This window comes from Amborella trichopoda, chromosome 3, assembly GCF_054954075.1.
Source record: "Amborella trichopoda isolate Santa Cruz 75 chromosome 3, AtrichopodaSantaCruz75HAP2 v2.0, whole genome shotgun sequence".
NCBI classification, from domain to species: domain Eukaryota; kingdom Viridiplantae; phylum Streptophyta; class Magnoliopsida; order Amborellales; family Amborellaceae; genus Amborella; species Amborella trichopoda.
The window spans coordinates 47,501,269-47,527,820 of NC_142338.1; the positions used below are offsets into that span (position 1 = coordinate 47,501,269).

The window sequence follows — 26,552 nt, forward strand, 5'->3', positions numbered from 1 at the left end:
AGTTATAGGCATAATACATTCAATAAACCAGTTATAGACATAACAGAATTAGGCTGAAGAGAGAAAGCGGTAAATTTCCTTTTTGCCAAGCACGCTTAAGAGGTCACGCTGTAGCTGTTCACCAATTTCTCAGGTCCACTCCTAAAGCCGAATAAGTCTTTCTCTACTTTTTATAAATCATAAAGACAACTCTTTCAAATATCAAGTATGGCATGAATTTAGGGAGAGGAGGTTGCTGTGTTGTTTAGTTACTATTTCCTTCATGGCAAGAGAAGGATAGTTGGAAAAAAAAAACCATCGACCATTCTAGAGCTCTATCAGCCTCTGCTTCCTAAGTCTTTATGCAATTGCTTTTTGGCTTTCTCCAACTCCTTGCCAATTTTAGAAGTTTTAAAAATAGAGAATTGTTTGTTCTTTGCAAGAATGCATTATTGCTTGTAGCTTGTAGCAAATCTCATGACCTATCGAACTATCTTGTTAAAATCCAATTAGGTTTTACAGTTCATTTGCTATTTCTTGGGAATACTTGTAAAGTTATGTGGTTTTCATTCATAACTGTTATGGCAAAAAGAATTGACTGATTTAGACCTAAGTTATCTCAAGTGTATTGATTTGAGTAAGTTAGCTTATTGGGAATGTTTGCCTAGGTATCCTGGCTAGAAGAGGTTCTTTTGCCACATTTTGTGATATTTATGGGCTACTTGGTATGCTACATATTTACTTCTTGTCAAAAGATATTCTACTCCCTTGGGAATATACTGTTTATTTACTTCCTCAGGTAAAACCCCATCTGGAATTAATTGTAGACCCCATAATTTTGGAGATACAACCTCTTTAACACATAGATTAACCTCAATAGAAAATATTTATTAATTGCATCCTCTAAATACTTGAAAAAAATTATGTCTCAATATTGAATAGAAACTGTCAAATTTTTAGAGGATGAAATCTAGTGTTAGAAAACTCAAATTTCAAAATTTTTCTTTTGAGAATAATCATCTAATAATTTTTAGGTGGTTCCCAAAATTGCAGATGGAAAGAAATCCGCCTAAGTAAGTCATCTGATCGAGGGAGTACTATTGAACTATGCTCCCGAGGGAGCATAGTTTACACGCTCTATTTCTTTTAAATGACACTTTTCCCCTATTGGGTTTATTGACATATCCTTTGCACTTTTGCTTTTATTTTTCTTTTTCTTTTTTGAAAAAGCCTCTTTAGCAAACAATTCAAATAAATGGATTCCAAGTCAAGTCAAGCAGGTTTTTAGGGAATTGGCCGACGAACATGATTTTGCAGAATTGGAATAAAAATTTCACATTGTTATATTGCATGCATGGTCTTCTCGCTACAAGAACCACTGCAGTCACTTTTTTGGGGCAAATAATTATGGTCAATTAGTTTACTTAATTAGTACCTTTTTGTATTATATAATATTTTATCCAAAACAAACTTGTTATAGTTACTTCTAGGATCTAGTTCTTTTGATCAATTAGGTAAACCAAACCATAGTAGTATCATGGAAAATATCATATTCTCCAAGCATGGTAAAAATGAATCATATTCTCTTGCTGGAGTATCCACCGCCCAAATTAGGTTGGACGATTGAGATTTGTGTGTGTGCAAGGCATGGCTTCTCTCCCCATAAGATGAACTAATCTGCATTTGCTTTTCCATAATCCGAAGGATATGGTACTCCATAGGGACATCCACCGTCCATCCTAATGAAGAAAGGTTGGAGATTGGGTTGGTAAATACACTGGTGGGCTCATCACGATTAACCATCACAGGATCGGGGTTGAGATTGGTTGATTATTCTCAAGTTTGATCCAAATAGTTAGTAAAATGAAAAGTTTATATAGAGCCGAGGCTCTAAACAATCAAACCTCAAAAATTCATTGCAGGAGGTTGTTGTTTTGATGCCCAAATATCCTCAAATTGATCATCTCAACATCAAGATGCAGGAACATGAGAAAAAAAAATGGATTTCAAGCTCTGGAAATAGCGTATTTTGCAATGCATTTTTGGACCGTCAATTTTCAAGTTTTTATAAATCTCTCGATCTACTCTATTTTTGAAGCTTTAAAATTTATAAATAAAGATAGAAATATTTTTTAAGGCTATCAAAAAGATTTCCAATATTAAAACCACATTTCTCGATACTATTTGAAGGTAGGCTCTAATTTAATTGTTTAGAGCCTAGGCTCTATATAAACCGCACGCAATAGTAAACGGGATAGATCAATGTCTATAGGTGCACAAACATCCTTTAACAGTTCAGATTAAAGGCTATAAAATAGTTTTAATTTTTTTAGTTTTATTTATTATTTAAAAATATATTTATCTGAAATTTAAGGTGTGAATTAATATTTATAAAGGGAACCAAATAAAATAATAAAAAAATTATCAACAAAAAATATTGACTAAAATACATTTAAGGGCAGTTTGGTTAGTTTTTATTCAAAATATATTATCTATATTTTTATTTGGTTCTCTTATAAAATTGATTTATATCCTAAAATTTAGATAAATATAATATTTAAATAAAAATAAACAATAAAATACAAAATTAAATTTTGCTCATTGGATATGGCCTTATTTAATCTGAGTCGTTGGAAGAGTACTTGTACATGCTTCCAACTTTGTGCAAGCAGAGTATTCCATAGTAAACTGCTTTAAAAAAAAGAAAAAAAAGAAATTGACCTTTACTATCTTTTATGGAGTAGCATGCACCTTGGAGTACCATGTAGCTTACTCTATTGGATTATCATATAATTTGCACATATGAATGGTTTGTGACAGAGGGACTGTCAATCGATATGTGTTATTGTATAGTATTACGTTGAAATCCGGTAAAATTTAAGTGATTTTTGTAGTTTAATAGTCGGCTTTATGTTTCGGCATGATCCAAAAATGCATTTTTTATATTAGAAAAAGGAAAGTGATGTGAACCCAAATATTAGAGTCTTTTTCTTTTTGGGAAATTCGCATATAAATCCAATTTTATTTTTATATTTAAAAAGTCCTATAGTTCATATTTTATAATCAAGCCCTTTTTCTTAGAATAGAAAGGGTATTTTAGTTTTATCCTTTTATATATATATATATATATATATATATATATATATATATATATATATATATATCAGACTAAACTAAACTTTGGTATGTCTATACTTTTCATTATCATATACCTACATAAAATATTAAAAATAAATTAAAATAAATATAATTATTTAAATTTTATCTTTTCTTTTATATATTAAACTAAACTAAAATTTGGTATGTCCATGCTTCTCATTATCATACACCTATAAAAAATATTAAAAATAAATTAAAATAAGTACAATTATTTAGGGTAATTTAATAATTTTATTTATTTTAAATTATTTTAAATATTTTTCATAGGTGTATGATAGGAGAAACATGGACATGCCAAATTTTAATTTAGTATAATATATAGAAAAAAAAGAAAGATAAAATTAAAATATACCCATGTTCTAAAAAAAAGGACTTGATTATAAAACATGGACTATGTGGGAATATTTTTAAATATAAAAAACTAAATAGGATTTAACTGTAGATTTCCCTTCTTTTAATTGCCAATTGTATAGGAAGTATAGCTCGTTATTTCATGAAAATAATAACTCAAAAAATACCACAGACATCCAAAAAGTTTCCAAATATATTGATTACACCATTATTTTTTACAATAATTTTCTGCTCAAGAGAACCAATTTATGGCTTTATACCTTAGCAATACCTCCAACTAAAACACGATTTTTCTAAATTTCTCTTAATTTTAAAATAAATTGTATTTATGGAACCAATATAAATGCTCATTTTATCATTTTTTCAAAAAAACTTTCAAAAGAAACATTTTTCCGTTAATGCCCTTGTTATATAATTTTTCTTGAAGCCTTCATGGTCTTAATTGGTTAGAGATTTTTGAATTTTGCTTGAGATAAACTTACTAAAAGAGGGAGTAAATCAATAATTTTGATGTAAGAACAGAATTTCATTTAAATTCTAACCAAAATATAAATGTTTTCTCCCAAAGAAAATGATAGACTAGAAAAAAAAAATTACAAACATAATCCCGAAAAATATTCTTCCAAAAATTTGTGTTTTCAAACAATTTGTAGAGACATAGGAAAAGTAACTTAGTAAAAAATTATTTCATGTAAACTAAGAGCACTACTGCAAAGAGAACACGAGTGATTCAGTCAGAACTAAATATCCAGATAGTTAGAAACTAGGAACGAGGTCCAAATATATGGGTTTCTAGCACATATTGCTTGGTACTATACAAAAGTTTGATTATTTTCACATTATTTGAGTTTTATATCATTTAATTGCTATATAAAAACAAAACAATTTAGCCAACCCCAATTATTTGGGAAGGGCAATGGTGATGATAAAAACAAAACAATTTGGATGCACCACTACTTATTGTTTTTCAATTTTGGATTATTACAAATTGAAATCCTAAACTTAGGTTCATGAAAATTTAGATAAAATATTATTAAAGTAGATCTTGAAAGCTATATGTCATAAAATTATTGTTCAATAACTTCAGCGTATCTTAACAGTGACTGAAAATTGTAACTTTGTTTTATGTCTTTTATGCATATTTGATTTTTTCCACCCACACTCGCTTTCTCGTTATCTCTCTTTCTTATATTTTTATCTCAATCCAAAATATTCATGATTTCTAAACTTACATAAATTTTGAGGATTCGTATTTTTTTTGAAATTTTTTGCCTCTGATTTTCTGAACCAAAATTAATTTTTTTACCTAGTTTATGTATATATATTTTTAGTCCCCGATTCATTTAACTATGAGCCGACCTGGACAATGAATCACGGTTTCTTGAAGCTTATGCGTGACTTATGCCTCTATATTTTTTAAATTTTTGTTTTCTTTTTTGAAAGGTAATAATTATGCAACTATGTTTTGGTTCGATTTTCCCTACCTTTGTAGGTTTATCTCAATCTTTGTTTAAAAAGATTGAAGTACCCTAAGTTGTATGGAAGCCTAAACCAACTTGAGTTTTATAAAAGGAAAAGGTCTCATCATCATCATAAAAAAAAAAAAAGCAAAACAAAGAGTTGAAACCCCTTAAGATGGGTCAAAAGATTATAAATTTGACTTGAAGATATGTTTGTGAATTTCTATATCAATTAGGTAGTCATTAAAAAGAAGGAAAAATATCTTGTTATCCTCTATTTTTAACTTCTATATCTCATCAAACCCAAGAATTTAAATGACTTGTAAGCAAAATGACTCCATCTTTTCTATCCTCCAACCCCCTAAACCCTTTTGATCATGTATTATTGACCTCAACAACTTATGAAATGATTATCTCTCTTTCTAGAACTCCATCTATTCTCTCTCTCTCTCTCTAAACTCCATCTCTCTCTAAAAACCAAACTCCATCTCTCTCTCACATCATCGTTTCTCTCTCTCAAAACTCTATCTCTCTCCTTAAAACTCAAACTCCATCTCTCTCTAAAACCCAAACTTCATCTCTGTCTCTCTCTCCAAAAGTTTGTCTCTCATACACATAAGAAGGTGTGCTCGTATTCGAGCTCAAGTTAAACCCCTTGACTAATAAACTCACAGAGAAGCGAAAAGAGAGAGATGAAGTTTGAATAGGGTGTTATTTTAGTATGTTTGGGTCAAAAAGGTCCAAGGGTTGCAAGATAGAAAAGAGGAAGATGTCTTTTGTTTACATGTAATATTTTCAATTCTTGAGTCTGTTATGAAAGTTACAAATAGAGGATAAAAAAATATTTTCCCTAAAAAACATATTGAACAATTACCAAATTACCCACATCCGGATTAAGAAGCCAAAACAATTAGAGTTACCTTGATAATTTTACCCTCAAAGAGGTCGGAGAAATTCTTCACGGGGTAAACTTATCAAAGTGCCCTTAATTGTACTCGTTTTTCAGCACCAAAGAGGGGCAATTTGATTTTTAATGTTTTTTTAAGAATATAGCTGATAGATATAGAAAATAAAAAGCATGTACTCTTAAGTATATTTTGTAAGCTTTTGACCCCTTTAATGACATTATAAAGAGTTTTAACTTTCAATTTTTCTTTTTTTTTTTTCTCTCTCTCTCGATATTTACCCTTTTATGATTGAATGGATACTCCTCTGTCTTGCTTTCACATCAAGATTCTCCTACTTTGTCTCACATGAAGATGTTCGTACGTATCTTCAAATAATTTTATAATTACATCAGATATAGCCTCTATTCCTCTCTCAATCTCTACCGGTGGCTTACGCATTTAGGGAAGCTTTTTATATTTTCCCTAATATATAAAATTTATATATTTCTCCCTATACAATTGTTTAATGGACGATTGAGACAGCCCCAACCACAATGTCACGCCTCTACGCAATTTTATTTTTAACTTTTTTCTAAAAGCCGTTTTGATACCAAATTTTGAGCTTTCACTCTTCTCTTAAACTCGCATCTGTAAAAATATAAAAAAATATTATCAATAAATAAAATAACCAAAATACCCCTAAAATTTTTATGGGTATTTTGGTTATTCTATTTTATCGAAAATATTTTTTAAATATTATTTTTAGGTGTACCCTATTGAGAAGATATCGCGTACTAAATATTCATATAATTTATAGAAAAATCATCAAAAATAAAATACTTTAAAGCGATAGATTTAGATCAAACGGTCACTAGCACACTTGGCCAAAATTGGACGGCTGGCTCGGGGGGGAAGTATATATCTTCCATGCAGTCGGGGATGTATAGAAACATTTCCCTACTTCTCCACATCTTTGGAAATTTCATTTGCTATTTATATTAAAATCATTATCATCATCATTCAAGTCTTATTCAGCTATATGAATCATGTTCTTCCATTCTTCTCTATCAAGGGCCACACCCTCAGTAAGACCCTTGATATTTACATGAAAAAGCTGAACAAAAATTAAAATTATAAATCACTAATAATTTCAAAAAAAAAAAAAAAGCAGAGTAAAATACAAAAATGAATGACTAAAGAAAATGCAAATAGTAGTAGCCTTTTTGCCCATAGAATGAGCCAATGACTATTCCATTTTCTTTTTTGCTCTTTTTGGGCTCAATGGAATATAAATATTCTCTCCCTATTTTTAATTAGTCATGGTTAGGTTCATTCAAACACAATTGGGAGCAGGTAGTCCACATACCTTCATTCTTTTTACCCTTTATTCGCTTTTGATTTTTGACTCTCGAACATTTTACATCAATTCGTGCATTTGCACGTGCCATCCACACTATATGCAATACAACTTTGAGCATAAGTAACCATCCATCAAAAAAGGTAGTCTCAGACATGATCATTTAATTATAGTTTCCATATCTAAAGGTTCCATTTTTATTGAGAGATTCCGCATCTGTTCTTTGATGTCAAATCGAGAAAAAGAAGGTGCACCCTTACTCTTGTAACTAGTTTTGTTACTTTGATGGTAAATATCGCCAATCGGACTCGAAATCTGAAGGTGGATAGTATTGGGTCCAGGGACTAGGTAATCTATCTGATTCTCCCTCTCTTATTTCTTGAGTTTGCAAGTTATTTGTGAGCCTTGAATTGAGTGATCTTGATCAGGATCGGCGATTTCGCTTAGGTTTTCCAGGGATGAGTCTGCCCCGAGTTTCGTGTTTATAAATCACCAATTTACTCATAAATATAAAATGAATTTCCTCATGCATCATCCATTCAATGCAGTTTGTTGATCTTCAAGTTTTCTGTTTTTTTAAGAAGCCCTATTGCTAGTCAATTTTGGTTATTCACCAAAGAAAATAATATAATATTTAGAAGATAGCATATTTTTTTTTTTGGGTACTTCAATGGGGAAGACTGGCCCTTACAAGTTTTTTCAAATAGTTTGTTTTTTTAAAGTGTTAATAGGAGGATGTCATTAGAAATAGAAACCACAATGTGGAGACTAAAGTGTGGAGAGGCTACCGGCGCGACCCCAACCTCTTTCTCATTCAGAAGATAACATATGAACCAAATACTTGCATTGGGCTGATACATATTTAATATTCTCTACGTTATTGATAATAGATGTCTTTAAGCCTAGCACACATGCCAACATTTTTGTTTCTTATTTTAAGCTTCTCTCTAGAATCCAAATGTTTAAAATTTTGCCGAACTAAGACATAGCATGTGGAATGCAAGTTATTAATAGTAGGAGTAGAGACAGAGTACTTAAGATTGATAGCCATAAAGTACAAAAAAGACTGCACTTTCGATATTTTGGGTCGATAATCCAGGAAAATAGAGAGATTGAGAAAGATGTCGCACACATAATTAAAGCTAGGTGAGCGAAGTGGAGATGTGCAACTGGAATTTTATGTGATCATCAAATACCAATGAAGCTGAAGAGCAAATTCTATAGGACAACTGTTAGACCAGCTTTACTCTATGGAACAGAATGTTAGGTAGACAAAAAACAATATACCTATAAAATGAGTGTAGCGGAGATGAGGATATTGAGATGGATGAGTGGTAAGACAAAAAGAGATTAAATTCTAAATGAATCCATTTCGGAGAATTTAGGTGTTGTACCAATAGGCTATAAGGTAAGAGACAATAGACTTATAGGTAGGCTGGCCATATGTGGCGCCAACCAAGTACAACACCTATTAGGAGATGCAATTTAGCTCAAGTGGAAAGACCGAAAGTGCAAGGGGTAGGTCAAAAAGGATGTAGTTGGATGTAGTCCGAAAAGATATGAGGACTTATGGCCTCACTAAGGGTATGGACTTTAATAGAATAAAATGGCAGACCAGAATTCGTATAGTCGATCCCAATTAATTGAGAAAAGGTTATGATGATGATGACGATGATCATGACTTTAAGCTTCCCTCTGATCAGCCAAAAGTTAGTATGCTCCCCCCGGGAACTCGCCAACCTATAGACCAAGGACCAACTTCAAAGTTAAAAAAATCATCACAGTATATGTTTAAATTTTTGGATGGTCAATTCTAAGGAGGAATCAAAATGCTTTCTTTCTTTTTTTTCATTTTGAAAATACTCATTTAGAGATCTTAAGTAGATCCAAAATTTTCATATTGGAAAATCCTCACAACTATGGTTGAGGAACTTGGAACCCTTTTTAATCTTTATTTTGAAAATACTCATTTGGTAATTTTAAAGAGCATTAGGAAATTTCATATCGAATAAATTCTCAATTTAGCTCTTTTGTGAACAATGTTCCGATGGGAGTCTACTATGCAGCACTAAATAAATGTGAGACTTATACCAAAGAAAGTAGCTTTTATTTTTGGTTGAGGTATTGGTGAGGCCACGATTTTATATACCACCACACCTAGAAACCCAGCCGGACAACTCAAATCCGGCTCAGAAAACAAAGTGATAGCACACAAATCTGTTTAGCCCTTAACTATAGCACATTGACCTGTAGAAATGATGTACATCTCGCAATATGACGGCGTGATTTGGATTGTCGAAAGAGAACATTGTAAAAGGACCATTTTTGTAATAATGGAAAAATATATAAAGAAACCATTTACTTTTAATACAAGGTCACAACCATTTTTGCCCATCAAATTTCAAATCAAATGGTTATAGGTATACTTGTCACTAAACTCAGAGCCCGATAAAAAAAATTTTAAACTTCCTGACACACCCCAAGCGATCCAATTGGACATCTAATGGCTACGATTAATTGTGACCTCCTTGCACTAAAATAAATGTCTCATTAGTATACAATCCCTTTAATAATCTAGATCCAAGTTTATCATGTAGATGATTGATTTGCCATTTTTCTATGTTGGGACTGGCTTTTAAGGTAAAATATACACCTGCGGCCCTACAAAATACTTTTCCTTTATAGTTATATATGAGGAACCATATGGGGTGGAGGTTTCAAAGAAACCAAGGTAATTAATTTCATCGGAATATGTGGGGAGACACCTTGTTTGTTTATGTGTTGGAAATGAAATGAAATGAATAGGAAACAATGCAAAAACCAAGATGAAACATTGAAAACTACTTTCATTGAAAGGACTATGGAAAGATACTAAAACCAAGGTGAAACAAACGAAATTATTACTATTGTACTTGTGGAATCCTCACTCTAAAATCTCTCTCTCTCTCCTTTCTTTATCACATTTTCAACCCCATCATCTTTTACCAATGCGTGAACATAAATAGATGCACAAAGAACAAAAGATTCACTTAGCCTTGCCAAGGTTATTATAAAAATGGTAAGGTTTTCATAAGGGCCTACCTTATACTATACAGGTAAAGTGCACATCTAAATTTTATCGAAGATGTAGTTCTAGTCTGGGACATTTTATGTTCAAACCTAAATATAAAACTATAGATCTAACATATATATAAACCCTTGAAAATATTGAAAATAGACGGTCTAGAGAACTTGTTACATGATGCACTATTTTTAGGACTAGAAATTCTTTTTTTTTTTTTTTTTTTTGTATCTATACATCTTGATATCAAGATGATCAATTGGAAGGCTTTCAATCCAGAAACACACTTTCATACTGGATTTTTGTGATGCATTCTATAATAAAAAATTGTAAATTTATATATTTTTCCTTAAAGATCAGGGTTACTTTTTCTTCTTTTTTATTTATTTTCAGTAATCATGGGTTATTCCTTGATTATGATGCTAATTATGGTGAGAAACTACCATGGCCATTGTAAATGTATCGTCCACAATGTGTGTTTGTGAAGGAGAAAATGGTAATTCAAAGTGATTTGGAGACAAAAGCATGTCTTGAGATCCCATGATGTATAAGTAGTAAGATTTTCTTTGTTTTTGGTAGGTAGAACAAACTTTTCTAACAGTCCATTTAGAATTTCTAGAAAGCATCATCTTGAAGCTTCAAAACCAACCTGAATCCTTTGAAAAATATCAAAATTGGACCAAGACATACAATCACCAATATATACCTAATGCTGGATTCTTTGTGCACAAGATAAATTTGTATTTTTGAAAAAGTATATAAAGAAACAATTTACTTATGGTATACAATTTACTTTTGGTACGAGGAGGTCATAGTTATTCATCATCATCATAATCATAGTCCTTTCTCAATTAATTAGGGTCAGCTGCACGAATTTTGATCCGTCATTCTGCTCTAAAGTTCCCATATCTTTTCAGACTACTTCTAACCAGGTCACAATTATTCCTACTCATTGGAATTCAAATTGAATGGCTTAGGATAATCATAAAGTTCGAAAAAAAAAAAATTAACTTTGAGTCTATTCAATGACACTCCTACAACTACCCAATTTGAATTCTAAGGGACATTAGTGATTGTGACCTCTTTATACAAAAAGTAAATGGTCTATTTGTATACTTTTCTTTTACTTATATTATAAGGAGGTTACAAGCATTTTTGCCCTTGAGATTTTAAAGTTTGAGAACTTTGTCTTGAGCTTTGAATCTAGTCAATCGTATGCTCACCAAGGTATCAAATTTGACATGTAATGGCTGAATGCAATTGTAACCTCATTGAAACAAAGATAAATAGTCTCATAGAAAACAATCCCAATTTTTTTTGGGGACAAAATTTGGTCAAAATGCGCATATACATGTTGTTTTTTAATTTGTGAGACTAAGAATAATATTGGTATTTGGTCAATTTAAAATTATCCAAAATTCAATTGGGGACCTTTTATTTTTCTTTTTTGGTAATTCAGTGAGAATGACGAGCCCTTATCCATTTTTAAATACATTACTGGTTGTTAAATTTGTTAGGTGAGAATAGAAGTCTAGACTTTAGCTAGGGCATAGGAAGTCCTACCACCACGACCACAGCCTCAAACCCATTCTCAATGGGGACCTGAAAGTTGGTTTCTTCGTGCCCTAGAGGAATCAAACCCAAAAATAGCAAAAAGCTTGGTCTGAACGGAAGTTGCTATTTTCATTATAGATAGTTGATTTTTTGGTGGTATTTTCCGTATGTGGATGAGAGAGAGACCCTTCCTTCATGTAATTGTGTGTGTGTGTGAGAGAGAAAGGTTTATATAAAGCCGAGGTTCTAAATAATCAAATTAGAGTCTACCTAAAATATTTCACTAAAAAAGGTTTGTTTTGATGTTCAAATATCTTTGAATTGATCATGTCAACATCAAGATGCATGAACATGAGAAAAAAATAGACTTAAAAGTTTTTAAAATAGCATATTTTGTAATGTATTTTTGGACCGTTATGTTTCAAGACTTTCAAATTTTCATAGATCTGTAGATCTACACTATTTTGAATATTTAAACTTTATAAATAAAGATGAAAATATATGTTAAGATTATCACAAAGATTTTCAATATTGAAACCACATTTCTCGATACTATTTTAAGATGAGCTCTAATTTGATTGTTTAGAGCCTAGGCCCTATACAAACCCCACCTTATAAATAAATAAGTTAATAAATATAGAGAGAGAGAGAGAGATTTCTTCGTATGAGAGAGAGTTTGGAACCTTTAATTGCAATGAAGATGTGGTTTTGTGGTGGAGACAAAAGCACACGTTAGGAAAAGAGATTTCCTTTTTTATGACTTAAGGATACAAAGTATAGGAATCACTAAAAACTCTTTTTTTTTTGCCCTTTCTTCCTCTCAACCACAAAAGGCGGCCCATACCCTTTGCCATTGGAAAATTGACATAAATGCCCCCTATCTTCTTCCTCAAAGTAGTACTCAGTCCCTTTATAAATCACCAAAACTGCCCTTTTATTACCAAAAAGACCATTTCATGCATCTATATTCTAACAATATTCGCAATCCCATTTAGTGTTTAAATTTGGCTTTCATCAAGATTTTTCACTCTATGTCTCCTTTTGTCCTGTTAAACACTAGACCATTTTAGGTAGCGAAAAAAGTTTATATAGGGGTGGGGCTCTAAACAATCAAATTAGGCTTTCATTAGAAGAGGTTGATTTGATGCCCAAAAATCCTCAAATCGATTATCTCTACCTCAAGATGTATGGACCGGAGAAAATATAGATTTCAAGTTTTGGAAATAGCATATCTTATAATCTATTTTCTTGACCATCAATTTTCAAGATTTTCAAGTAGTCATAGATCTGGTCGATCTACATTATTTTTTAAACTTCAAACTTTATAATTAGAGATGAAATAAATTTTTTGACCCTCACAAATATTTTTATTACTGAAACAACAGTCTTTTGACACTTTCTGAAGATGCACCTTATATTATTGTCTAGAGCCTCATCCTTTTACAAGCGACATCCTTTATACAAAATGTAATAATATCTTATGGAAAATTATTCCATGTGTCGGGGGACGCATTTTTACATTTAAGTCCCCCGGGGTATAAAGCATCCAACTCAAAGACGGATGCAAATAGGTGGTCCATTTAAAAATAGTTGAAATTAATGGTCCAAATGTTTTTTTTATAAAATTACGATTTTTAATTTAAAATTTTTATTTATTTTTTATATTCATATTCTTCATGTTAGAAATTATATGTCTTTAAAAATCGGGTCCAAATTCTACTTAAAAAAAAGATTTTTAAGAGGGGACTCATTCCTACATGGACTCCATATAGGATTCATATAAATTTCCCTAAAATGGCTGGCGGCTTAGGTACATGGACATTTTGGGACGAAGTAGAGGATATGATATATATTTATGTGCAGTTTGTATAGAGCCTAGGCTCTAAACAATCAAATTAGAGCCTACTTTCAAATATTGTCAAGAAATGTGGTTTTAGTACTGGAAATCACTATGATAGCCTTAAAATTTATTTCATATTTATTTATAAATTTTAAAGCTTCAAAAATTGTATAGATCAATAGATCTATGAAAACTTGTAAACCTTGAAAATTGACGATAAAAAAATTTGTCACAAAATACACTATTTTCAGAACTTAAAATCCATTCTTTTCTCATGTCCAGATTATCAATTTAAAAATATTTGGCCATCAAAACCACTTTTTTTTAATAAAAGTGTTGAGGTAGGCTCAAATTTGATCGTTCATAGCCTCAGCTCTATGTAAACTTTTCCGTACATATTTCAGTAAAAAGACGAGGACACAATGGTCAGTTAAATTTTAATCATTTTCCAGTGTCATTTTCTCTCACATACCCAAATTCTTCGACAACAAACAAGATTTATCATACTCTCACTGTTTCAGCTCCTATAATTCTTCCACCCAATCTCCCTCCATCATCTCTCTCTCTCTACAACACTACTACCCCACTTGCCTCCCCATATCATCTCTCTCTAGAACACCACTACCCCACTTGCCGGAAAACTCAGAATTATCGCCGGAAAAACCAAGGAATTGACCCAAGAACTTTCATGGAGCTTTCTCCTGCACCACCTGACCTATCTCTTCAGATCAGCCTTCCTAATTCCAAACCCACATCGAATTGGGCCTCAAGAAATGAAAGGGAATCCGATTTGGGTTTTAGACGACTCGAAAATGGGCTTGACCTCTCTCTAGAGAGAGAAACCCCACCTCAACGAGGACTTGTGAATCTCTATAGCCATGGGTTGAGACCCATAAGAGGGATACCCATTTACTACAATTCTTCATTTCCCTTCCTTTCTAGTGACCATTTTGGTGATTTACATTCTTCGTCTTCTCTCTCTTCATCTACTTCTTGTCCTTCTCTCTCAAGTTCTTCTCCTCCTTCTTCTTCTTACAATTTTGGGTCTAATGGAGGCATGAGATCGAGGTTCATGACTAGATTTACAGCAGCAAGAAGAAGTATGAGAGCCCCGAGAATGCGATGGACATCGAGCCTCCATGCCCGTTTCGTTCATGCTGTCGAGCTCTTGGGTGGCCATGAAAGTAAGATATGTTCTTATTTTTAGTATGAGACAATGAGTTTTTCTAAAGAGTGAGAATGGTTTTCTCTAGTGTGAGAAAGTGGGATTTGTTCTTATTTTTGGAGTCAGAAAAACTTTTTAGATTAAGAGAATTTTTTTTTTTAGTGAGAGAAAGGCAGGATTTGTTCTTCATCTTAGAGTGAGAAGGTAAGATTTGTTTTAAGGTGAGAATTGCTTCTTGTTGGAGTGAGTGGTGAAGGGTTTCTTCTTTTAGTTTGAAATCTACCACATATCTAATTATCAAAAGGAAAAGTCACAATGAAAGATTAAAGGAATGGTGAGCATATGGTTTTTGAGTTTCGTCTTGGATTCTTAAGGGAACAACCTTGGCCTGAATTCAAAGACTGGGAATTTTGTGGGAATGTTGATGGATTTCCTTTTGTGAATCCTAGTTTAAGGTGTTGTCCAATTATAAGAAGAAAAAACAATTATTAGGAATAGTTTTTTTTTTAGGTTAGCTTCTATATTTGCAACCTTGATTGTTTTTGAGATTTCCCTGATTTGGAGATTTTTGGTTGTCTATATGAGAGAGAGAGACCTTTGGCATCAAGAGGAAAAAGAAAAGAAAAAACAGAAAGAAATAAGAAAAGAGTGTTTCTGTTCAAGTCATCCTAAGCAGAGAAAGAAGACATAAAGGAACACTCAGTCTTCTTTCCGGTGTAGGGGAAGAAAATATTTCTACCTTTTTTCTTACAATAGATAAAGGAGTGTTTTCAGACTCCCATAATTTCCTGGTATAAGGGCCTTGTACTCTCACATCAATCTTGAAAAAGAAAATGCATTCTTAATCCACTCAGACTCCGTGAGGCTGAGTGGATTAAATCGGTTTCTTTTAAATCAATTTTTTCTCTACATTTTAATCTTGTTTTAACTTTTTTAAGTCGTTTTAAGTTTCAATTTATTTTTACTACATGTTTATTATTTTTTCAAATTTTTGTTTTTGGTCCAAAAGTTCCTTTGCTGGGGACTTAGCTGAGTTACTCGGCTCGGCCAAGGACTGAGCACCATGGCCGAGTCGAGTGCACACTTGTCTCAAGAAAAGAAGAGAACAGGAAAATGGGATTTATCTTTGATTAGACTTCTCTATGATTAAAAATAAAAGAATCAATAATGCATTGAAACTGGATTACCAGGGGCAACTCCTAAATCTGTTCTTGAGCTCATGGATGTCAAGGACCTCACGTTAGCTCATGTCAAGAGCCATTTACAGGTGAATGCTTTTTGTTAATTTATCAATCTTTTCTCTGCTTAAAAAAAGAATTTATCCATATTTTTAATACTTGCACTTGGCTTAGTTTGGTTTGATGGCACCAGATTCCCCAGTTTTTCTGTTTAGTCTCTGGCCATGTTTTATTCCTATTTTAGGATTTTGAAAACCCCAAATTAGATTCTCTCTCTAACACCGGTTTCTAATTTCACTGAAAGCTTGAAACCATGTCAAAATGAACAATATTATTGGTTTCTCAATCTGATGATGTGATATCCCATGTACTATATTTGAGAAATCAGGTTTATTGAAAGTCCTTTTGGAGAAGCAATCTTCTTCTTGGACCTGTAAAAGCACAGACAGTTAAATGGCTTCCTCTCTCGCTCTCTCTCTCTCTCTCTCTCTCTCTCTCTCTCTCTCTCTCTCTCTCTCTCTCTCTCTCTCTCTCTCCTCGCACTAGTAAATATTCCCTCTACCTCTCTCTCCCATTTCCTCTCTCTCTCTCTCTCTCTAAAATCTCAGGCTCTCTCTCTCTATAGAAGCTCATCTCTCTCTTGCCCCCATCCTCACACTCTAGAAGCTCAGGTTCTTATATATTGCCTCTACCTCTCTCTCCCACCCCCTCTCTTTCTCTCTCTAAAACCTCGGGCTCTCTCTCACCCTCGACACTCTAGTTCTTAAATATTGCCTCTCTCTCTCCCACCCCCTCTCTTTCTCTCTCTAAAATCTCGGGCTCTCTCTCCCCATCCTCACACTCTAGTTCTTAAATATTTCCTCTACCTCTCTCTCCCACCCCCTCTCTTTCTCTCTCTAAAATCTCGGGCTCTCCCTCTTATTTTTCCAGTCAATAATTGATTTTCATTTTGTATTTTTCCTTTTATTATTCTCTTTCTTGTTTCTCTCATTATTTTCTCTCTTGGTTGAATGTCAGATGTATCGAACTGTAAAGACTACTGACAGGGCCGCAGGATCCTCAGGTCACCCTTTTTCATATCTCTTTTTTTTTTTTTTTTCCTGTCTTTTATCCAAAAAAATTTAAAACCTAGCTTTCTCTAATTTTTGGGTTCTTTCGAAAAATGTCGATTATTTTTTTCTTTTTTTTTTTACAGGTGAAATAGATATTTTTGGGAATGGAACACCAGGAGAAATATCAAACGAAATCTTGCTTGAAAATATGACTCAACGGCCACCGTTACAACATGGTTTAGACTACTGTAATATGTGGAGCAATTCTTCCAGGTAACCCATTTCCCGAGAGAAACTACTTTTTCCATTTTTCTATATTTTTTTTTGTGTGGCAAGTTTTAGATAAATGAATTGACTCGGTTGAAAATTATTGGCCACCAATAACCGGCAAATTGTGTTCGTCAAGTATTGACTACCGATAATTTTCAGCTGCATCATGAATGAAGTTATTTCTAAGTCGAATCTTTCTTGTATGGAAATTCTACTTGATATTTTTGTTCACTTTATCTTGATTATAACATTTCTAGCATTTTAGCTTTATCGTCTTCGTACACATTTTTCAATTAGATAGGAATTTTAATTAAGTATGATCAATGGTTTCTCCATTCCTCTCTCTCTCTCTCTCATCAACCAGCTTTCCAGTGCACACGAATACGGAGAGAGAGAGAGAGAGAGAAAGTGAGATGCATGCCAATGCATATGGGTAGATGCATATTGACGTTGTCTTGTCTCTTTATCAATACTATCGTACATAAAATTTGAAGAGAGAGAGAGGGAAGGATTGTTGATTTCCCACTACAAAAATCAGCAGAAAAGCTAGTCATGATGACTGCATGCAAACATATCCATGCATAAAAGTTGGGAACACTTGAAAGATTATTGCTGCTTTGTTTTGGCAACTTTATGCCATTTCCCACTGGTTTATTCAGCAACACAATCATCACCATGAAAATGATTATTGCTGCTTTTTTTAGAACATAATGCTCCCAGCTTTAACTAAAACAAATGTAGGCTAAATATCTCAGCTCTCAACTAGTCTGCAATTATTGGGATGCACACTTTCAGCAATATGTCTACCTAGTTGTTATAACTTCATCATAACCAGTTTGTTTAAACTCAGTTACTCTCTCTCTCCCTCAAACACACGCATGAAAATACATACATCCAGCAAGTACTTATGCCAGGTTGTCTAGAAATGGGTAGTTCACTACAGTGGATTATCCAGGTCTACTCTCGGGAGTCGGGAAATTATCGGGTCCGTTATCGGGACTCGAGCAATTTCCTATATTTTGAGATTTTTTTTTTTTTTTTTTTCATAATTTTTGTTTCCTTCACAATCTTTTATAACTGACTCACCCCGGCCAAGGTCTAAGTTATTGTCCAAGGTTTTCACACTCTACTAATCCAGCAATGTCTCCGTCATCACCTAAGAATATGAACTTGGTTGGATCTCTTCTTACTTACTCTCTTGAAGAAGCTAAAAAGGCAGGGTACAATTATGCGAGATAGATGGGGCCCGAAGGTAGAAAAATGGACAAAAGCAAGGAACTGCAACTTCCTTGCGGTTTCTTCTTATGGCTAATGGCTATCACATGGGGCTTCCTTTATATCAATCAAGCATTTTACTAAAAAGCTAAATCTGGTTAACAGTAAAAGTTTATTTTCTTTTTGCAGCATACCTTTAATAGAACTTTTGCTTAAATTTTTATTCCATACACACAAAACCCCCTATTACTTCGATCTTTTTCCTCTTTTCCTTTCTTTTTATCTTTGCTTTGCTCGTAAAAAAAGAGATATAAAGTGGAATATCAAACCTTTACAAAAGGGATATTTTAATGCTTTGTAATGCTTTGTAATGCTTTTTTTCTTTCATTCATTTACTGTATTGTATTGGATGGTTTATTGCAGTAGAAGAAATTGGTTGCAGGCCAAATCAAGGGATTCCATGAGCATGAGTCCTTCCTCTGAGGTAGCCATTCATTAGCTCGTTCATTTGTGTGTCACAGAGAGAGAGAGAGAGAGAGAGAGAGAGTCAAAAGCAATAGCAGAAAGGAGAGAGACAAAGAGAGAGAGAAAGAGAGAGAGAGAGAGAGCAAAAGCAATAGCAAAAAGGGTTGAGCTTAGGGTCTACTTAGCATTCCTTCAAGGAGTGGAAAACCCTTTTGTATATTGCCAAAGGCAGTTAGGGTTAGGACTCAAACAAGGAAGCTACTAGACCTCAAAGAGTAGGGTGCTACAACCTTTATGTAGAGTTATGACTTTTCCCTTTGTGCATGCATGTGATTGTGTGGGATATGCATGGGTCAATGAGTGTGTAGCCTCTCTCTCTCTCTCTCTCTCTCATGCGTGTGCAGTCTCTCTCTCTCTCTAACCTCTTTATAAATTTGTTCTAAACAACCTAGAGACATATTTATAAGCAAGGACATGTATAATTGTTCCCTAATGTGTAACCATGGGTTTGAACTCTCACAAACTCTACCAAACACAAACATGCATGTGTGTAGATAGATAGATAGATAGAGAGAGAGAGGGGGAGGCTTATGTGTTGATTTTCCACATTAAAAGCTTGCAAAATATTGCATTTTTCAGGTAAAAGGAGGGCTGGAGGATACGTCAGATGAATTATTTGAAATTAGCTCTTCAGACATGAATCAGAAGAAACCTAACCTTGAATTCACGTTGGGCCGGCCAGACTAATATTCATCTATCACACTCAAGGATTCATAGCTTCAAATATAGTTTGTGGTGCTTCATCAGAGGAAGAGTATTCTATCAATAAGCAAATAAAAAGAAAGAATGATAAAGGACTTTGCTACCCCTAAGAAAAAAGAAAAAGAAAATCTTAAATATCACCATCTATGTTGTGTACCCTAGTCTATGTGTCATGAAAATGCCATACTTCAATATGTAGCAATGAGAATGACCTAAACACAACTCTTGTTGTGTTTTTTTTCCCCCATGTCTTGTCAATGTTCTATTCTTCTTTTACTTTTCAATTTTTCTTTTTAATTTCTTTATGTTAAGCTGTGGTCTTTGGTACTCTGAACAGTTTGAGGGGTAGTTTTGTTACATGAAGTGAAAAGGGATATATTTACATTGGGCTAGACCGCTAGAGCGGGCATTAGAACATGTGGTTTCTTCTATCTTGGTAATACTATATTGAAAAGTAGCGCCCTATAGATATAAGGGATTGTATGCTATAAACTGTTTACCTTTACCTGCCGTACAAGGGGGCCATTATCACAATTAGCCTTAAAACTAGCATCGTTCAGCTGTCAAATTAATTGGGGGAGTGCTCACGAGGCCCAATAAAACTTGTATTAAATTTTGAGCCTAGTCAAGGACATATTTTTAAATAACTTGAAATCTAATCGTTAAAGATGATTGTGATTTTTTTGTACAAAAAATAAATAATTTTATTATATTTTTCTAAGTAAATATGGCTTAGCCCAAGCTAAAATATCTGGCATTAGAGGTGAAACTCAATTATCTATGCTTATTGGTCTAAAAACTGAAATTATTAACTACATACAAAGATGTGATAGCTGGAGTAGCACAAACTTAATTCCCAATTCAGGTAGAAGTTAGTAGATTGCGCGTGGTCTGCCCAACTAAACCACTACATTCTAAGTTCTCTATGAATATATTTATGTACAAGTTTGTAGACACCCTGATCCTGCTGCGGAAACTATAGGAAACCAAAGAACCCCGGAACAGCCACTATGAGCCCTAGAATGACAAAGAATCCCAAAGCCGGTACCTTAACACCAAGACCGCCCCACGAAAGTCCACCACAAAGACCCGGCCCTGAACCCATAACTCTGGGAAGACCGCTAAAAGGCTAGGAATAGCCTTAAGATAGGAGAATATATGGAACTAACCACCCAAAATTTTAGGAAAATTAGTCTCGATTAAATGAACCCATTAGCACCATTAGCAGCGCCAACGCTAGGGCTAGCCGCATGAAGTGTCGACAGAGAACTGGGGTACCGAACATCAATGATAGGGCAAGTAAGGTTAAGAGGGTGGTGGCTCAAGTCACTTGATGATGGTCCCACTAGACTGATACCGTCATCATTGTCTCCAATGCTGGCAATAGCAGCACTGGCATCGGTGTTAGCAATGTCGGCCCTGATTGGCTCAAATTGTTGCCAATCGATTGAGATGGGAAAACTCAAACTAAGGGGAAAAATGACCATCATTACATGGGCGATGGGGGTACCATCATTAATGATGGTACCGGTAACATCTATTCTTGATTGGCTGAAACGATTGTCTATCATCAGACCTAGGGATGGCTAGACGTCAAAACTCGGGATGGCTGGATTGCGGCGGGAAGCAACCATCATTACCTGGACTACGATGGAAACACTGTAGACTCTACAGACAGATGCGTCCTGGCTAAATTTCAACGTGAGACACAGGTAGAAATGCCAATGTTGCTAGTGGTGTCATGAACCATCTAACACACCACCGCCCAAAATCACGTTGATCATAGATCGAAGGGTTGCGTCATACGCAACCTGTAATCATGCCAGACATATGATGTTGGTAGCAGCTTCAGAGAGGCTACAGTGGCATTGATAACAGATGACCCAGATTCAATCTCAGTCTTTAGACAATGAGTAAGGGGCCACTTAGCTATAAATAGGGTTCCCCCTTCCCCCAATTTGAGGAGCAAGATTTTCGAACGTAAGCCAAACTCTACCGAATTAGAGCCAGACCCGATATTGACCTTGATCGCTACATTTCCAAGTCTTTAAAATCCATCTGACATTAATTGGCTCACCCGGTAAATCCTGAAAGATTGGAGAAAGTCGGTGCATGAACACTGATTTGTTAACCTACACCCGGTGTCAAGCGCGACTTGACGTACGCACCTCTTTCATTCTTTCCCATTTCATGTCTCGTCTATTTCTAACACGTTTTCTCAACTCCTCTCATTTTTCTCAAAAAAAACCCTGTCCAAAAATTCTGGCGAGTTTTCCAATTTTGCTGTTTCAGGAGCTGGTGATACACGCGAAGGCCGTCTCTCACTTGAATCACAACTCGACTTGACCCATTCTCTACTACACTCTTTCGACGAGTTTAAGCCCGGAAACTAGGCAGAAGCGGCAGCTTCTCTGCCGAAATTTTCGAGTGTAAACAAAATTAATGTTAAGAGACGCACACCAAAATAGTTAGTTGCCCCAAAGGGAAGACTTTTTCAATCTTCTTAAATAAAGAGCTCCATAAACTTTAATATGAAAGGAATCTTCCATGTGGGTTTGCTTATTTGTTTCATCTTAGAAAAAAAATCTAAAACTGAGATAAGAGTGGAGTGAGATGCTAGTTCACTCCATTTTCCTTATTCCCTTCCCATTTCAGATATTGAGATGTTAGCATCACAAATATATCTTGGGACAACTATTGACATATTTCAGGGTTTAATTAAAATGTTAACGACAAAAATTGCATATCAGACGTTACTTTTCATATTTTTTGGAGGACAATACGGACTTAAACCCAATACCTCTGGACTATTTTCCCTAACTCCAAGAGAACGAGGGTTGTGGTTAATCCATATGTTGGGACTTTTATACTTTTCAAGACCAAGCCATTCTATTCTATCCTCATAAGATTTCCAATGGTTCTTTACCTATGCGATCCCCAAATTCTTCACATCATATTGGAGCAATCAACCTTAGATGTTCAATTCCTCCACAATGGTAGGTTTGGTGATATCAAAATTTGTGTTTTCAAAAAAGGTCAGGGGTACTATGGTCTTGGGGTAAAAACAAATGGTTTCTTAAGTAGCAAGTAAGAAATCCTCCTGGTGTCTATGTAGGAGCATCAAAGATTGACATAATACTCACCCTCCCCTTTATGGTCATGGGAAAGTGTAGACGCCCCTTTTTATTTTGGTTAAGGGAATTCCTAAAAAAATGCGACCCTAAACCAAACTAGCCCAGTGATCCCAAGTGCACTGTAATTGTAGTCCCAACCCTAAGAAGTCTCCTAAAAATATCTAAAAATCCCCTATAAAACAAATTTATCAAGAGAGAATTCCAAAATGTAGGTTTTAAGCTCAAGTGAGGAAAAATGTATGAAATGTTTCACCTGGACACCAAAATAAGCATGAATATGAGATAATATCACCCAAATTGGTCAATGGCATGATTTGGGGACCCCTGCCGACAAATAGATCATCTTAGCGCATGTTCTACGACCGAGACCATAGACTCTCTGATCCTAACAATCGTGGCTTCCTAAACCCTAGAAATCCTAACCGTAGTAATTTCCGAAAGCATCAAATCCTAAAAATCAAATAATCAAACCCTAAAGCAAAAACCTAGGCCATAACTCAAGTTCAAGATAAAAACCCTAGATAACCCTAGGTCCAAAATGCCCTTTTTAAGTTCGAGATAATCTCTGGTTAAAGTAAATCTCAAAGATCAAGGAGAAGGATGTCTCACATTTTCATCTAATCCGAACCCTAACTCCATGTATTGGGCATGTGGGTCTGGCATACACCAAGCAAGTAATTTATTTCTTTTTAAAAATAAATATTTGTAATCAAATATTTCAAAATATTTTTTTGATTTATAAAATCTTTTAAAGTCCTAAGCTGACACGGGCGACGATGTGAGAGAAAGAAGCCTAGATCAATCTATTTCCCATGTATTTTATTGCAATTGAACGGGACCCATTTCTCTTCCAATTTTTTAATTGATCTAGTTTCCTGCTAATCAAGTTGGAGTAGATCAAAGTGCCATCTCGCCTCTAATTTCTGCATAAAACAAAAAGTTTCTCCAATAGATAAATGGATCAACAAAAGAGAGAGACATGGCCTCCTAGAGAGGCAGTATTCTCATGGATGTAGGGTTTTTCAATTTCCACTTCTAGAGATAGAGAGTCACTAGTTGCTTTCAAGTATCTCCTTACAACAGTTGTAGTGGTGGGAAGAGGATATCAATCAATTATATTATTCAATCAGAAGAGTGGGTTTAGAAAGGAAGATTGACAAAGGTTTTACCAATATTTTGAAAGAGATATATCTCTTCCACCAATACTGTAATCTTTCATTGAGATAGTGGATTTTTATTTGCCGAGATCATGAACAAAACCCTATTGGGTGAACCGCACAAATGTTGAGTTGTTATGATGTGATTTTGTTTTTGTTTATTACTCATACATGCTTTATGTGACCAACTATATATACAATCCTGAATCGGATCTCTCAGTATTTGGGGTCTAGTTTCACAAGGGAGAGGTTCCCCAAGACGCTACACATAATACTGAGAAACTCATTTCTTCAAATTTCAATACCTCACTGAGCAGACACCGAGTGCTTTCTCACGGATTTACAACCACACAAAATCTATATTATCAAGAGAAAAGTAACAGTTACACTATAATCTAGTGGTTTTGAATGTCTGCTGAGTTTTCAAATCAAAATAATGCAAGAATATCTATTTCCAAAACTAGGTACCAAGACAAGTAAATGATTGTTGCTTAGGGAAATATGTCTCTCCCTTCTTTAACATCACCTCCAAGAATATCAAAGGCACATTGCTGTGCTTGACAAGATGTAACCTGTGCAATAAATTCGGATTCCTAATATAAGTAAACAAGAATCGAGTGTTCCATGTGCATCACAGCTCAATGAAATCAATTATCACTTGGTTAAAGGCTATTCAGGTACAACATATGCAGTCTTCAGAGCAAATAAGGGACATTTAAACTATAGTTCAGGCAAGTGTTTGATATTTGGAAGTTGCCATCTTAAATGGGCTCAGGTGCAAGGGGAGTAATGATCACAGGTTTATTGATACAAGGTCTCTTTTTTCTTTTTCTTGTTGGTAATTTAATCATTTATCTATAGAGGGAAAATGTATACCTCTAAGAAACTTTAGGTAATTTAATGGGTAGACTTGCTCTTTTTTATTTTTATATGTTCCATTAGTGACTTCTTGGAAACTTTTTTTGGGGTGAATAACTTCTTGGGAATTTTGGATGGGGTAAGATGGAATTTCATTAGACCTTCAAAAAAAAAGAAGAAGGAATCAATGTGGTAACGTCAACCTTGCATGAGAGAGGTGAAAACCTAGACCTCTGCTTTAGAGACCGAATGGCCTCGTTTGCCTGGTCAGGACTGGGCCGGCCCTATGGGGACTAGAGACCTAATGCCCTATGGGGACTAGAGACCTAATCTCACGGATAGACGGGCCATGGCCTATTTCGCGCGGTCAGGACTAGGGCCAGGGCGGACCCAGCCCAATGCCAGCCTTACATTCAACACCCACAGAGCTTCTCTTTCTGAAAATGAGCGCACACCGTTGTTTTTAAAAAGAGAATGGTGGCAATAGTGTGAATGTAATTAGCTTCCTTTTTAGAATAACACAATGATCGAAGTTTACAATACTTCTAGGAATGCAAGTTACAGGCTATACTTTATAGTATACATAAATCCCTATATATCGTTGAGTACTATTCATTTGAGCATCTTTGGTTATATGCTATGCTCAGTGGTAATACGGACGTGCTTTTTATATGGTTTAGTCACCGTGCCTTTTGCATGCAAAGTTGAAGCTACATTTTGTAGCAAGTTACTAGGCCTTTTTATGCATTTAAAGTTTGCTTTGACCTATCTTTTAAACCTTTTTCTGATCTATTTCTCTCTCTCTCTCTCTAACAATGTTTTCATACGCAAAACTTGTAAACTTCAAACTTTTAGAAATTGTTATATCATAGGAGAAGATCCCCTGGTAGAGAGTATTCTAGATGATAGTTTTATTGATATTATTTTATGTTTAAAATAAGAAAATACTCAAAGTAATGAATTTTTCCTGACGCTGTAAAGAACAGGCGAAAGAGACAAAATGAAATTTGTTACTAAGAGTATAAATTAAGGAAACGTCTATAAAAATGTGATTTATTTTTAGTACAATGAGGTCACAATCATTAATATATATCAGTTTCAAATCAAGTGATTGTGAGTGTGTCATTGAATAAACTCAAAGTTAAAAAAAAAAATTTCTCAAACATCATAAAACAACTTAAACCATCCAATATGACATCTAATGGTTAAAAATAATTATGACCACCTTATAACAAAAATAAACAGTCTCATAGTATACAATCACTACCCTTCTCGAGGAGAGAGTCCAAAATGATGATGACTACCCTTCTCGAGGAGAGAGTCCAAAATGATGATGAATTGTGTGTGTTTATGTATATGGAGAGAGAGAAAGAGGGAGAGAGTGTGAGTGAGTGGGTGCAAAGTTGAAAATGATTATTTTTCTTGTTTGTTGTTTCTCGGTTGTCCGTTTTATTTTTTTCACACTTTATTTTTAAAAAAAAAAAAAAAAATCAATTCATCGGATTTAAAACTCACACAACTAAACAAAACAAAGGGAGAGAGTGAAAAGGTCTAAAATGATTATGAAGTGAGAGGGAGAGAGTGTGTGCAAAGGCCAAAATGATTATGAATTGTGAGAGAGAGAAAGAGAGGGAGGGAGGGAGGGTCT

The 26,552-nt window shown here is 34.3% G+C and overlaps 1 protein-coding gene across 1 annotated transcript; it reads left to right on the plus strand.

Annotated features, from left to right (window-relative positions):
- The first annotated feature begins 14,242 nt into the window (after positions 1-14,242).
- On the plus strand, positions 14,243-20,002 carry KAN2 (Homeodomain-like superfamily protein). Its single transcript, XM_006854020.4, has 6 exons — positions 14,243-14,832; positions 16,004-16,080; positions 17,009-17,054; positions 17,187-17,316; positions 18,952-19,012; positions 19,633-20,002. The coding sequence occupies exons 1-6, from the start codon at positions 14,337-14,339 to the stop codon at positions 19,738-19,740; spliced, it is 918 nt and encodes a 305-aa protein (XP_006854082.2). The 5' UTR covers positions 14,243-14,336; the 3' UTR covers positions 19,741-20,002.
- The last annotated feature ends 6,550 nt before the right edge of the window (positions 20,003-26,552 follow it).

Bases quoted from the DNA above. Each gene is read 5' to 3' on its own strand.
- KAN2 (XM_006854020.4), top strand. From the start codon at position 14,337: ATGGAGCTTTCTCCTGCACCACCTGACCTATCTCTTCAGATCAGCCTT. The intron at 14,833-16,003 runs GTAAGATATGTT...CTGGATTACCAG, and splicing joins GCTCTTGGGTGGCCATGAAA to GGGCAACTCCTAAATCTGTT. The intron at 16,081-17,008 runs GTGAATGCTTTT...GTTGAATGTCAG, and splicing joins ATGTCAAGAGCCATTTACAG to ATGTATCGAACTGTAAAGAC.